A 15,524-nucleotide genomic window follows, 5' to 3' on the forward strand; every position below is an offset into this window, starting at 1 on the left:
CTCACCAGCGCCGCACAAACACCACTGGGGAAATTAGATGTATTGAGCAGACCTTCCGAACAAACCAATGAATTATGTGACCGAAATGAAAATGCCTGCTTTAAATAAGCGAACTAGAAACAAAGCAGTGGGAGAGGGCAGACCTCTGCCAAGCAGCTCATTTCCCCTCATATTGTGAATTACACTCAAAACTAATACGCCAATCAAGCCAAATACCTTCAAGAGTTTGTCTGTCTCTGCATATTGCTCATCTGGTATTCGAGGGTTAGCCTCGATGAAAGGGTTGTTGATTGAGGCGGCAGATTAGAGACGATGACTCTGATTAGGGAATTGAAGTGCTGGAGTTGTCTTCTTTAACAGAGGTTGTTCAACTTAAAAACAAGCAGCTCATCTTCCCCCATGTGTTGTGGGGAAATGAACCTTACCCTCGTATATATACTCCTATAGCAGTATAATACAAGGTATAACATAGCAGGCTTTGATCGTCACCTATATTTGGACAATCAAAGGATAATGGAATCCAGAACATCACCAAAATGTCATTAAAATGCATTCAGAACTTTTTGAGTTATTTTTGCTAACAGAAAGACAAACAAACAAACACGCCCGCTGTCATATAACCTCCTCGGTGGAGGTAATAAGAGTGATTTTGTGTGTGTGTGTGTGTGTGTGAGAGAGAGAGAGATTTGGAGTACCTTGACCCTGCTGACAGCCTCCTGGGCCTGCATCATGCGTATGTTCTTGGAAGGGTTCCTCTCAGACAGCAGCTGAGTGGAGCCCAGGTAGTTAGCAGCAAAGATAATTCCATCAATCAGGTCCTCTGGTTCACAGGGTCCTGGGACTGAGCCAGAGGAAGCAACAGGAAATTGTGATTAATGGGCAGACCCAGGGTGAAGGACTGAGTCAGATGTGTGGCGGAGCCAACACGCTGTGTGGAGAAACAGGGCCAACAGTGTTGGTCAGGAGAGGATGATGATGATGATGGTGATGGTGATGAGGAGGAGAGTGGCTTGCTGAGTGGGACCGAGCGGAAAGAGGCTCAGAACCAGTGGGAGGTTTGACTGAGACTAATCTGCATCTGTGATATGCAGATATGGATTCTCAGACACCCACTTCAGGACACAGCGTGCTGCCATGACAGCAGGCGAGCCAAAAGAATGCAAAGGTTGAGGAAAAAATGCTTCATCTTAGCCTGTGATGTGACACACCGGGGGGAACTCACCGTCGACAAAGCTGGGGAAGGACGCCACCTTTTTCGCTGGCTGAAAAAAAAAAGGGATACACAGGTTTGTGGTGAATATCTGGTGGTTCTCAAGTGTCAAATAACAATTGAGGGGGAAGATTTTCATCCTCTTCTGACAACAAACAGTCGGAAGTTGGTCCTTGCACTCGTTCTGCATTAATCCTAAACCTATTCTGACCTGTTTACGGAAACATAATAACCACTTGATGACATTCGTGTTGCACATATTCTGCACGCACACACACACAAACACACGCACGCACCAGCTACAGCCCTTGTGTAAATGACCTTGCAACAGAGCAGAGGCGTGTTGACAGCAGCAGAGCAGCATCTTACCTCTGGCACATTATTGTTCTCCAGGGGAATGTTGAGGTCGGAGCGCTGTTGCTTCCTGGGCTGCTCTGCGCCGTTGCTCACCTGTCGGGTCGACACGGGAGAACAGGTGCAAGCGGAAACCATTAGGACTGCCACAAATTTAAACAGTGAGATGCTGCGTAAGCTGTCACAGGCGGCTTCTGCTCCGAGAGCCAAAGGTTTGAGTGGGAGGTAATGATATGCACCTCACACGAGGGAGGCGACTGTGTGGGTGGGCTGCCATTTACATGAGTCCTGCTGTGCTGGGTTTACCGCAGCATTACCACTGATAAAGAGTTCATTTTTTTGCTAATGCATTGAAAACCGAACACGCTGAATTCAAACTGCTGCGTTTTTCTTTCGCTTGCCCTCGGGTTCATCTTAAATTTTCTGTATGTGGACCGAAGCAATGTAAACAATGACAGGGTGACATTTGCATGCACTCCCCATGGACAACTGTTATACTCCACACATGCATGAGGCCCTAAAAAGTGCTATCCAGACGATCAGCACGTTGTCGTAAATGAAAATGTGACGTTAACGGCCCTCTTTGCATGCTGCCCGTATCGCTTGTGCAAACAACCGTTTAATTAATGGAATTTGTGTTGTTGTCGGGGGACGGCACGCTAAACCGGTAAGACTGGCAGAATTACACTGTGTACAGAATGGCAAGTGAATCCAGACAAACCCCCGGCGTGCATTTATCTGGACTGAATATTAATATCCACTCTGATTTGATTTGTGAGTATATAACATGAGGGACAATATAACAAGTGGCAATGATTCATGGAATGGGGATTTTTGCTTTTTTGCATGTGACTACAAATGGCTGCTCTTGAAGAACATCTCCAGCTACACCTCCATCCATCCTGTCAGTCAGACAGCTGCCACAATATGCAGAGCCTTAAAGTCTGCGAGGATGTCTTTTTTAGGTGAAAACCATTTAAACAGTTAATAATTCAGGGAGATCTTAAATTAAACTGAAAGCAGACCTGCAACAAACCTGCTCTTACATGCTGATGTGATCAGGGGAGCCATCAGAATGGCTGCGTGCTGCAAATTCTCTGAAATGGATCCACTTAAATGGCGTCTGACCCACTTTTGTGCCACAGATGAGCTACAGGGTAGGAGCGCACATGCACGTGTGTACACTGTGGAGCAGGTGTGTATCAGCATGATGCCCAGAGGAGAATATGGCTGTTCTGCTTTCACCGTCTGACCATTACATGATGGGAGGAGCATGTTTAGGACGCCGATGTGCACAGGATGAGCAGGACCCTGGATGGAAAAGCCCGTGGTGCTGGGATGAGGATGAATAAGAGATCACCTTTTAACTCTGATTTTAGGAAAATGCATGCTTGACCCAGTTTTGCTATAAACAAAAAAAAAAAGCCACCGTGTACACGCAACGAAATTTCAAAGCTATATATGCTTAATTTGGCCATTTTAAAGCTATTAGCTATAGCTAATATCAGCTCATTTTAATATTTGTCTCCTTGTCATACCAAACAATACAGTTTTTATAAATACATTTAATTTGAAAATTAAAGTCTAGGTTGCTATTTTCTATGGATTAAATGAACCACTTCAGCACAGTGGATGTTTTCCAAAGCAACTCACCGCCTCCTCTGTCCATCTCTGTCGGTCTTCTGGGGAGCGTGGATGTGCTTTGAGGTCCCTCTGGAGGTCAGGATTTGTGTGGTGCATGGAGGGCAGGTTCAAAGACTTGGGCCTGCTGTCATGGCGATGGTGAGCTTGGGGATAGGGGGCTGTGCCCGGCTTAGGGTGGGAGTAGTGACTTAATGTGGGCTCTGGCACCATCTCCTCTGGACTTTGGTCAGTGCCACTGCTCAGACTGCCCATACTCATGCTCATCTTGATCTCAGCCACTATTTGGTCAATGTCCTCCTCTGCTTCCTCTCCTGTTTCTCCCTCTACCACCACCACCTTACGCCCACGATATGGAGAAACCCGCACTGAGTTCCCATTGTCCTCTGGTGCATAGTAGTCCCCTGTGTAGGCCCTGCCATGTCTTTCCCCTCCATCTGCCTCCTCGTCCTCTTCCTCATTGGGGCAGTACTCCTCACTTTCGGCCTCATCCTCTTCCTCTCTAGTCTGCAGGGCGTCTTGCAAACCAGGTTGGTGGTGGAGATGGTGATGATGATCCAGGATGGGTTCTGGTCTTCCATTATATATCTGTTCGTCTGGATCTTGCTCCACCACCTCGCAGCGGACCTCCCCGTCTCCTTCTCCCCACTCTTCCACCCTGTGTCGCTCACGACCCACCCAGTGGTCTTGTCTCAGCTGGGCCTCCTCTCTCCATTCCTGCCTCACTTCCTCGTCCCCCTCTCTCCAATCTTCTCTCACTTCTTCTTCCTCCTGATCTTGCCACTCCTCCCTTACTGTGCCCTCTCCCTCCTCATCCTCAACCCATTCTTCCTCCCTTTCCTCCCCTTCTACTTCTCCCCCCTGGACCCAACCTTCCACCTCCTCCTGGCTCTCCTCAGGGTGCGCTTCACCTTGCTGGGCGGCGTCAGAGCAGTCTCCTTGGCTGTGGTTGCAGTCTCCCTGACTGTTACAGTCCATACCTTCCAGGTAGCTGTCATCTTCTGGGCAGTAGCGGATGTAGTATGTCACACCTTCATCTTCCTCTGCCAACCCTAGAATGATGCATTATAGAAGAAACATTCTAGTTAGTGCCTGAAGAATCTAAACATTGTAGTGCCCGTGATCCAAAAGATGTCATTAACGATTAAGTGTAATTTAATCGTTTAATTTAACCTTTTGACCCAACTAACATTCATCAAACAGAAATCAAGAATTGGTAAAGTGCAACTAAAACTGTCCTAATCTATCATAACACCGTATTCACCATCATCATAGTCTTCCTCATCATCCGAGGTGTTGTTAATGTAGTCAGAGCTGGAGTCGTCATCTAGACTGTCCGCTCCCCCGTGGAACTCAGCCCGTTCGCGGTCGTCTCGGCCTCGTTCGTGCTCCGGTGTGGAGGGCGTTGCTGGCCGCTGATGCTCTGGTTCTGTTTGAACTTGGCTACTGTGGTGTTTCACGTCAGCCTCTTCAGCCTCCACCTCCGGAGGATCCCGACTCTCCTTTTGACTTTTGGGAGGGACGTATTGCACCTTGCAGGTAGGGGGGAGGGCTTTCGGGTCTCGTGTCTCTTTAGGGTAGCGGACCGGGCGGTGCCGGGAGGCAAGTGCTTTCCTTTCACATGATTCTGTAGGATGAGGGGTGGGGACGGAGACAAGGCCTTGAGCAGCCATGATGTGTCCTCCGCTGGTTCCCGGCCTCTTCCTATGAGCCATGACTGGTGGCTTACAGGCCATGCATTATTGGTGTTTGGATCCTAGTGGACACATTCAAAAAGGACAAAGGGACACAGTGTAAGAACAATGACCCATGAGTTCAGCTTCTTTGTGACTCTTTTCTTCATTTCTCATTTCTTCCGTGGGCATCTACAAACTGCTTCAAATGCACCACAGATGTCTAAATAATATCAAACAAGAGTCTGGTTACCAATAACACGCACAAAACTATAAACCTATCCTAGAATACCTCACGGGAGACTGCTGGAGGAGAAAAAGTCAATAGTCACATCAAGGTCAGCTCACACTAGACTTGCATTTCAGCCCTGACATGACGAGATTTACAGATACGAACGACGGCTTGTATTGATCCTTCGGTCGCTCATTGGTGAGGGATGGTCGCCCTGAGAGACAATAAAGGCTCTCTATATGTTCCATTTGAGTAGGGCAGGTCAGATGACAAAACAAATTGTTTACTGTGGTGAAGTAGGCTGAAAAAATAAAATGTCTGAACCTGTGAGAAGCTCAACGTGAACCGCGGGGCTGCACCACGCCACCCCAACAACTGCACTGTTTAAATCCTAAACTAAGCTGTAAAGCCATGTCTGTAATCAATATAGGCAGTTAAATAATGAAAGAATTCATCATAGTTAGGCATGCAGAACACAGGCAGAGGTCTACAAATAGTCTTGAAGAGAAACAAAACACGGAACAAATGTTATTAAAGAGAAGAAAAAGTGAGTTTCCTTTTAATTCTAGTCTTAATAAGATGGTTGAAGTGAACTCAGAACTAGTCCACAGTGAGTAATTGTGGCCTCTAATGTCTGTTTTATTGTGTGCACCTGACACCTCCTTCCTCGCCATTGTGGTACCCAGTTGCCATGAACGACTGCCCTCAGAGGCACGCTGTTTCTGCCCTTCCTTCACCATAATTACATTTTCCATTGCCAGCCATTACAGTCGTTAATAAGCTATGCATAACGTGGTACGAACACATTCATTTGAAGCATCAAAGGCAAAAGCAGAGAAAGGAAGCACACAGAGGTAGTTGATCTACAGGTCCTTGAGCTGTCCCACTCTTTCTACATCTCATTCACGAACGGTCCATTTACGTGTGATCAATCAAATCTTTGCTTCAGATACACTTTTCATACTACATGACAGAGAATCCCTGAGCTCAGATTACTATTCTACAAAAAATCATGGCTTGAATACAGCTTTTACCTGAGGTCCTGAGCCGAGATGTGCAGCACAAAAGCACTTGGTCCCCTTTAACAACAGCCCCATCCTTCCTCCCTTTTTGCTCCTCCCTTCCCCCACCAGCTGCTTCACACTGTGCACGCACCTCACTGGCTCCACCCAATCTTCTCCATCCACATTGTATCCCAGCATCCTCCTCCTCTGCCTTGCCAAATCCCTGGGTGTGAGGGCAAGGATGGTTACTACGGGTAACTGCATCCCCTGGGACAGACACCCTTTGACCTCCTCTTTACTAGCTTCCTGTATTCACAAATCCTGACCGATTTTACAATATTTTGTTGCATTTTGGTTTGCAAATGTGACAATCCTGGCTAGGCAGCACTCCCCAAACCTTTTTGTGACTGCCCAAAAAACATTAAAACTGCCCTGATGTATTTACAAAAGACATACATTTAGGTAAAACAATGACACTATGAATAATACAGCATGTGCTCACAAAGCCCACATAAAGCAGAATATTTATTTTTCTAAAACCACTCATAAATACACAGTTTTTTAAAACTTGAGAGTAATTTATTCAGACTTCTTATTCAAACTTTGTCCGTTTCAATGCTTAAGCGAATGCAGCTAACTGGATTTCCCATCTAGCTGATGCATTACAGGAGAGAAAAGAGATCGTAGAAACAAAACCAGCAGAAACAAACTGAATTTCTACTGAGACCTGTTTGAGCCAGGCTGTAGCTTCAGTTCACAGCAAAAAGAAAGGATTCTGGCAAATAAACACGCTTGATCCCACTGTCAAAATTCATGCAAATGCTTCACCCTTTCAGCGTGAACTCCAGCACAATCTGAATGATATTAAGGTTGATGTATTCAAGAGAGAGGCGGCACATTGCACTCTCATCTATACAACAGGATCTTTAATCAGGTAATGCATGACAGGGAGAGTGACCCGCAGCAACTGTCAGCAGGGGAGAAAAGGCAGATCAAATATTTATGGGGAGAGATATAACAGCAATAATCCCTTCTAAGATGCATGAATAACTGGAATTCTGCAGTCGAAACATTAAGGCAGTCTTATATGATATTTTCTACCTTCTCCAGAACAGCTTATTGCTGTTTTCTGCCCGGCAGATTTAAATGCAGTGATATTTTCCAGCCCTTTGGTACCGGAAATGAGTGTCAGAAGCAGAATGAATCCATCACTGGTAGGGAAAACAGGCTCAAGCATCCAGAATAGAAGAATAATCAAAAACTGTAGTCTATCAGTTTGCACGGTAAGAGAGATCAATACTGGGAACCTGGAAGAGGGATGAACACAGTCTTTTGAGCTGATAAATAAAAACAGAGTCACATAAAGACCAAAATAAGCTGTCAGCATCCAGACTATAGATTTCTGTTTTGTTTCTTTCCTGCATCAGATTCAGAAGCAGGAATATTTATATTCTGAAACATTTTAAAAGGAGCTTTTGGAGCGGAACAGTAAAACGGCAGGATTCTAAAGCACAAAATAGTAAATTGTGTCTCATAAGTGCAAAGACATTACAATTAGAGCCATCTAGGCTGCCACACACACCCACACACGCACACACACGCACACACACGCACACACACACACACATTGGGAAAGCAGCATAACGTTTCTGACTCGTCTGCTCTGCTGCAGACAGGACTGCTTGTGCAGGGCTTTCTTCCCAGAAAGACCGATTCATGGCGTCTCGCACCAAAGGCTTCATCTATAGCACGATAAAGCTTTAAATTACACTCACACTCTTCCATTCTTTTGCAGACACATGTATCAAGTGTGTGTGCGTGCGCGCGTGTGTGCACAAAATGAGGATAAAAGGACAGAGAAGTAGTCTGAAAGAAGCAGATGGCTGGGTTAAAGTGAAGGCCTCAGGAATACTAATGTCCCTCCGCTTTGAATTCAAAGTTATGATCTTCCCTCGCCAGTCACGCACACAACCCAGCTCCAAATTAAAAATCTATTATTGACCCCGTAAGCAGAAAGTGATTTCTCTGACACAGGCTTCGGGATCTGGCATATTAGAAAGATAAACATTATGCACATTACATGAAATAAAGTGAGGTATTTAACTCCAAATGTCAGGCACATGGAGAAACAACTACAGGGTAAAAGAAAAAGCAGAGAAAACAGTTTTTACAGGGAAAATTTAAGAACTGACGTAGCAAGAGCCATGCAAATGGTCTGAGGTTGACACACACATTTGGTGCACAAGATGTGTTCAGACAAAAGAGGACGAAAAACCTTTACTGGGAGTTGCCGCGAAGCTAATGGAAGGGAAAACATTTGATCTCTTACGGAAGGCCGGGAATGGCGATCGCAGTTTCCGTTAAATCAAAATAAATGAATTTAACCCTGCGAGATGAGAAACGACAGTTGTCTTCTTGTGATGTTGGAGACACTCTAAAACACCGAATAACTGCGTTCAACAGTTCGATCAATATAGTGAAAATCAGAGTCGATTACTGGGTCACCAACATACATCAGTAGACTCCATCTGGAAGGAAAGTGTTGGACACAGCTTATGTCTTATGGACACTCCATCGTCCATCACAGCTGAAAGGTCCATTTCAACAGTTTTTATTAGGTTTCAATTATCAGCTCATCATCTGCCAATCTTTACTCTCTCGTTCTTCCAGCGTTCCTCCTTGGAACACCATCTGGATGCTCTTCCTTCTCTAAAATCCCCCCCGCGAGCTCTTTGACGCTGGGCAATCTTACACTTTTACACTAGAAATAATCTCCGCTGCCCTTCACGAGGCTGCTGTCAGCTCTGTCCACATGATCTTGTTAACATTTAACAGTGTGGCATTTAATGACTTTTACAGCTCTTCTGCACCATTAAACACAAACAAAAATAATTATGTAATAACCTGCTGTGTTTTGCCGCCTGTAAACAAAGACGGGGCTACCGGCGAGTGACAGAAGGAGAAAATGAGTTTCCTCTCAGCTGTCTCATTTATATTCAGTGTTTGTTCTCCTCGCAGCCTTTCATTCACAGGACGGCGACAAAAGAGCGATGCGGGAGACGGGAAGGGATGGAAGGCAGAGCCCGGGCGAGCGGAGCCAATGGCACAGGACCGCACAGCGGATCACGGGCTCCCTCGCCATTCTGCCTGCCAATGTCCGTCTCGCCGCCAGAACGCCGGAGACACACCCTCCTCCTTCACCCTTGACTGTTACCATGGCGACGCTTTGTTTGCCAGCTCCGTTTCTCTGGGTGTGGACGCCGATCATGAAGAAACCTCTCCTCCAAGACAAACAGGCGTGCACACACACACAATATTTACAGACTTTTTGGTAGTTCTGAGTAGTTTTTGTACAGACGAATGCTTCGCTGTTCGCTGTGTCGACTAAATATGCTCACTGGATAAATAGGAAGAATGAAATCCCCCAAAGGACACTTTACTTTGTGGTTGACCCGGCATCACGGGGCCACATCAATTCACTGTATAAACCCGAGCTAAAAGCCTCCACACAGACCCCCCAGGAGGATGAAATGTAATGAAAGACCTGACTAAAGCAGGAGGCCCGTTTTTTAGAATGCCAGGAGAATGTTCACAAGTCTGAATATAGATCAACAATGACAAGGACATGGAGGTTCTTTTAAAAATGAATTAGCTTTGTTCACATTTTCCCTTGCTCGTTTTCATTAGTAGTAAGGAACGGTGCCATCAGTAAATGGACCAGAGCTCTGCTCTCACCTGCTGACAAACAGTATTAAGTGGATCCCACTCCATGACTTTAGTGATCCACTAACATTTTCATGCACTACAGTCGGCCTGAGTCATCGGAAATGAAATGTCTACAAGCACTGCTGTGCGATGCTACGTGTGCTGGTTCCTTTTGCTAATCATTAGCCGCTAATTGGATGCCTTAGTCTGGCACTGGAGATGGTCATCACAGCCATGTGAAGGCAGTCTGCACCGTTTCTGTCTGGTGTTGAAGAATGTGCAGGCGCTGAGCATCTGGTTACATTCTGTGAGGCAGGAGCTGAAACCCGGAGTCATTTTATAAGCTTGTCATGTTTATAGAAACACAGCCGTATCTGGCATTGTGACACTAATCTCTTTTTGCATTAAGCAAATAAAAGAAACTTGATGACACATTTTTCTTGGTATTGAACAGTGGCATTTTGATAAATTGATGTCTTTAAAATATGACTATATCACATTATGTTCTCTTCTGGTTATTAGATTATAACAAGCTTATTCTGTGATCAATATTTTCCAGAAATCCAGGAATCAATCTTTGTAAATAAAATAAGCTTATAGTGTAACTACACACCAGATTTCTAGTAAAATCGAAAAGCCTTGACTGTGGGCGGGGCTTAAGCAGCAGTTAAGATCGATGGTTAACACACAGCTAACCAGCTAACCGTGAGCGAGTCTGACAATACTCGTGGACACGTTTTGCCCCATTTGCCACGACCACAGTGGTTCAGAGTGACACCGGTTTTTAAGTGTGGTGACATTTGAACTTTTTAAAAAGCATCCAGTCACTGGTTTTGTGATCAGATGGGGCAGTAAGGAGACACACAAACAGCAAATGTTTAAGAAAAGCTACACTAAAGCCCTGCAAAGTCATCTTTAAATGCCATTTGAATGGCTAATTTAATAACAGGATGGTCAGGGAGACTGGGTTTGAGGTAAAATACTTCACACCTTCATTTAATTCTGAGGCCTTTTTTTCCTGCTAGGACCATAAAGAAAGAAGGGATTACACATATGACCACATATTAACAGGAGCCTGTACCACCACACAACTCCACGACCACGACTGTCCAGTGGACCCAGGGATTAAAACCTCTGGCCAACATGCTTGTCATAAACAAAACATCCTGAAATCCTTCTGCAGCAATAATCCCTCAAATAAAAGAAAATAAAGAATATCAAGCCGTTGATTGAAAATGAACTTCTCTGCTGATGAAAAGCGGTCAAATAATATGACGATTTGTGAGGGGAGAAGAGGCTTTGACATTTGAAAATAAATAGAAGACATAGCGGCCGGAAAATCAGCAGCGACAATGTTAACATAAAATATGTAAGTGAAAAAAAGTCACAATGAACGAAGAGAAACTCAGCTTTTAGAATTCTGGCTTCACAGAATAAATGAACGTTTGTCCCACTGGGCTGTACCGTCGTAAAGTCAAATGTGCAAAAACACCAACTGGAGGGCTAATTCAACCACCGTTGGCTCTCGTCTCCTCTTCCCCTCATCCATTGTCAGATTATAATGAGCAGCCTTTATCTCCTCACCGTATTCACCCCGCTCAGCTCCCATCAAACCCAAACAACAGCAACAGCCCAAAACACACAAACCAGCTGTTTTTACCGACTGGAAATACAGGAGGCTTGACCCCTGCCTCCTGTGGGAAGAATGTTGCCCGATTTTAGAAATGAGGGGGGGCGACATCAGAAGTGAAGGTTATCCCAACCACCTGCTCTGGATGGTGTTGTCTTCTTAACCCAAGACAACCTAAAACAAACACCCGTGTTGGTGCCATGGTTTTATCATATCATATATTTGATAGTTGTGATCCGGTTCCTGATCGTTCTGACTCCCACAGGAGCAGTTGTACTGACACCACAGACATGAAGCAATAATTGCCCAACAAGCCGCGATTTGAGCCATGACATTCTGGGCTCAGAACTGGGCCAAAAATCCTGTAGTGTGTTTCCAGCCTTCATTTTACCGCATGTGCAGAGATGTCAGGCACATAGGAATGTTTGCTCGTTTTCCAGTATAAACACAAGCCCAAAACAGCAAATACTAGCATGATTCCGGTGTGCACAACCAAACCTGTCACAAAACGCCCGAATTATGAGTGGAAACTGCACATCCAAGCGTGACAATAATCATCTGGGTGAATTAAAAACAAAGCACATTCATCAGTGTTTGCTTTGGGAAAAGCCGCAATTTCAAATGCTTTTGTTTTCCTTTGCTTAGCCGTGATGCTATTTGCGAGCCTGAAGCCGCACGCATCTGCACATGCTTACGCAGAAGCCGAGCCCGTGCGTGCGCGCGTGCGCGCGTGCGTGGGTGCTGCACAGCTTTGACTTTGCTTCTGTTTGGTTTTGGTATCGCTGCCGGCCAGCTGACAGGAGGCGGATTAATCACACAGAGGAGAACCACTTCTGACAAGAGCAACAGACGGACGGGCAGAAAGATTTGGACCATCAGCCCGGTCCCGTGCAGGGACCTCTGCCTCTGTGATGAAGCCCTGGGTGACTGTGTGTTGAATCCGAGCACCTGCGTACTTCGCATGCGCACGTGTGTGTGTGTGTGTGTGTGTGTGTGTGTGTGTGTGTGTGTGTGTGTATGTGTGTGTGTGTGTGTGTGCTGCAGAGATCTGACTGGAGCAGTGACAGCATCAGGAGGGGGTGTCACATCGTCAAGCAATCTTTATACCAGGGAAGCAAGAAGAGTCAGAGCAGGAGATTGACATCTGTCTACTTCTGTTCCCTTTATTCACATAAATATAAGCACAGTTTTGTTTGTTTTTTAAAAAGAAGCTTTTTTTTCTGGGTTTTCCACCTGCTTGACTTCTTCTTGTGCTCTAAGTTGCTCTTACTTTTCTGGTGCGTTTATTTTAAGAGCTGGAACATCCACCAATGAGCTGCTGCACATGAACTATAAAGCTATGCTAATGAGACGGGGGAATGTTTTAGAAACGCAATCTGAGCGAAAATTAGATGACAATAATCAGCAGGAGAGCGTAGTTTGACAGGGAAGGCGAGGCCCTCTATGAAATAATGTATGATGCGGAGCTATTTCAAGAGCAGGGATGGATCAACCTTATTTCTTTGGGGAAATCTTGCTCACAGTGCATAATGGAAACCGTGCCAAGCAACAACAAAGTCAATGACTGGGTTTAGTAATGAGGCTGGCTGCGGTTCAGGGTTCTACCTACAAGGAACGGCAAAACGCGGATCCGCTGCGTCACGCTGCGTCTGTTCTGGTTCTGATTTCAAAGCGAGTCGCTAGGCAAATCAGAAACTAACTGTATTAAGTCACTGTCTGTTATTCCTTCATCAGATGTATTTATTGACCTCGCTACGTATGGAATTGGGTCTACAACAATTCAAATGCGCAGCTGTGACGGTATAAAATATTCCACGCTTGTTTACGCTGTCTGCCAGCGCCAAGACTACATGATGAAATACTTATTATGTGGACGTTCGGATCCGAGCAAAAATAAATCAATACGGACGATGACAGCTTGTAAACGCACGCCCTCGGGCGCTTCGCTGTGGTGTGCTGAGTATTAATTCCAGTGTCCTTTTGGGATGCAGCCAGCGATAAGAAGAGACAGCGAGGGTCTGACGGGGCTCAGCGGCGTGAGCTGGCAGCGGCCAGCAAATGGCAGCTCTGATCCCAATGACGGAAGAAATCTGGATTATTGCGGCCCCCGTCTGAATCCGCTTACATCACGTCACTCTGAATCCGGCCAGTCGCCCTCTCCACCGGCACTGGCCTGGCGGGAGAGGGCGTGTCTGAGGTCGAAGATCCTGAGTCAGTTGGCGAAATCGGACCCTGTACTCCGACCTCTTCGTTCAAGAAACGGACAGCAACATTATCACCGTGCGCCGTTGCAGATCACGTTTTTCCCACCAACACGATTTTCCTGGATGGCCAAAGCCAGGAGACGGACAGCGTCGCACGTGTCTGACTTCACAGCTCGAATTCCAACAGGAATTATCACTCAGCTCGCTGGGTATTATCCCAGGACTTCTGCACAAATTAAAGGAGCTGTTTTGACCCCTGATGAGTTCTAATAAACCATAAAGATTACTTGTCTTTTCCCTCACCCTTAAATCGTTTTTCTTCAGAATAACTGAGGCGTAACAGCTCAGTCTGAGCACACATCACCGCCCAGCAGGACTCACTATTAGACACGAAGCCATCCGCGTAACAAGTCCATCAGCACATTCATCGGTATTGATCCAAACAGCCCTTGATATAGTCCATCACCAGGGCACAGACGGCTGGAGACCCTCTTTCATTTGTCTTGTCGGGAGATTCTTTGAGGTTGTTGAGTGTAATGAAGTGGCAAAAGACAGTTTTGACCCAGTTTGTTCTAAAAATGGCAAACAATGCAGATAGTGTAACACATCAGGAATATTATTATATTATTAGCATCGGATACATTATAAATGAGAGTGAATCAAATCCTGACCTTTAACAATTACATTTCGTTGAAGTGTGACATCCACAGCAAATACCCTGATCCCTAAAGAGGCTTACAACACTGGATCTAAAGGATCGCCGGGACAGTCAAACTGATCATACAGCAGTTATCTGAGCAGGCTACATTGAGAATGCTGTACCCCAGCATCCACCCTGGCTGCACAAGGTCAAATGCTGCCTGGATATTAACATATGGCCATTGTTTTACTGTTGTGTGCTCATATCCCTGGATATGGAGATCAGTGCATCTATATTTAGAACCAGGCCACGTGCCCTACGATCGGTTTGGACAAGTCATCAATGTTAGCAATGCTCAGCACAATTAGGAAATATCAAGTTGTATTTTCCACCTTTTTTTAAGCACACCAGCGACATAACCTGATTCAACCTTTCCTCCCCCCCACACATCATTACTGATATAACCTCTGCAAAGGCAAAAACAAAATTACCTTACTGATATGTGTAGGCAGGCAAAGCGGCTCCACTGTTTTTGCTCCAGGCAATGACCTAAAACACAAAAGGAGACCGAGCGTCAAGCCGAGCACCTGACAACACATGAAAAACAGACAAATCAGCATGAAGGTTTCATCTCTCTCCCCCCTGCCTGCCGGTGCAAGAAAGGGACTGAAACTGATGATGAGGAACAAGAAAAAAATCAGTGCGAGGAGCTGAAGAAATTACGTGGCTGCTATCCAATAAGAACTGATTTTTATTCCATGATGACATAATTGTGGATTAAATAGATCACCAGTGAAGAACAGGATGCACTCACTTCTAAATATCACAGCAGACGATGAATGCAGCACAATTAACGTACACCTGATTTCCCTGTTATTCCACAAGTCTAAAAAAAAGGAAAACAAGTGCTAAAGACAGTAAAACGGAACACCCTTGGACATGGCGTGATTAGCACTAACATGAGTGGAAACGGCTTCACGGGAAGAGATTTAAAACCGGTCCAGAAGCAATCGACAGATTTGACAGAGCAATTATTCGCTGGCAGGGGCTGCAACATTAGCATCTCTCACTGCGTTCCTAGCCTGTCCAGAAAACACGCTGGTAGCACACACACACACACACACACACACACACCCACACACCCACACACACACACACACACCCACTGATAGCTCCTTCACAGCAGCCGCTTATGGCCGAGAGGAGTGAAGCAAAGTGATCGAAGGCAGGA

The 15,524-nt window shown here is 45.6% G+C and overlaps 1 protein-coding gene across 6 annotated transcripts in view; it reads right to left on the reverse strand.

The window, feature by feature from the left end:
• Positions 1-15,524, reverse strand: part of apba2b (amyloid beta (A4) precursor protein-binding, family A, member 2b) — a 29,423-nt gene that overhangs the window by 9,088 nt on the left and 4,811 nt on the right. For 3 of the 6 annotated variants that reach the window (XM_057024762.1, XM_057024785.1, XM_057024769.1), the window contains 6 exons: positions 14,785-14,842; positions 4,470-4,961; positions 3,218-4,257; positions 1,580-1,660; positions 1,223-1,262; positions 696-841 (listed from right to left, as the gene is read on the reverse strand). In XM_057024762.1, the coding sequence (XP_056880742.1) occupies positions 696-841; positions 1,223-1,262; positions 1,580-1,660; positions 3,218-4,257; positions 4,470-4,941 (1,779 nt within the window). In that variant the 5' untranslated portion in view covers positions 4,942-4,961; positions 14,785-14,842. Of the gene's footprint in view, positions 1-695; positions 842-1,222; positions 1,263-1,579; positions 1,661-3,217; positions 4,258-4,469; positions 4,962-6,144; positions 6,246-14,784; positions 14,843-15,524 lie in introns of those variants that run through there. The other 3 variants (XM_057024764.1, XM_057024774.1, XM_057024779.1) reach the window with 2 other exon arrangements.

This window comes from Takifugu flavidus, chromosome 2 (assembly GCF_003711565.1).
Source record: "Takifugu flavidus isolate HTHZ2018 chromosome 2, ASM371156v2, whole genome shotgun sequence".
In the NCBI taxonomy this organism is placed as follows: domain Eukaryota; kingdom Metazoa; phylum Chordata; class Actinopteri; order Tetraodontiformes; family Tetraodontidae; genus Takifugu; species Takifugu flavidus.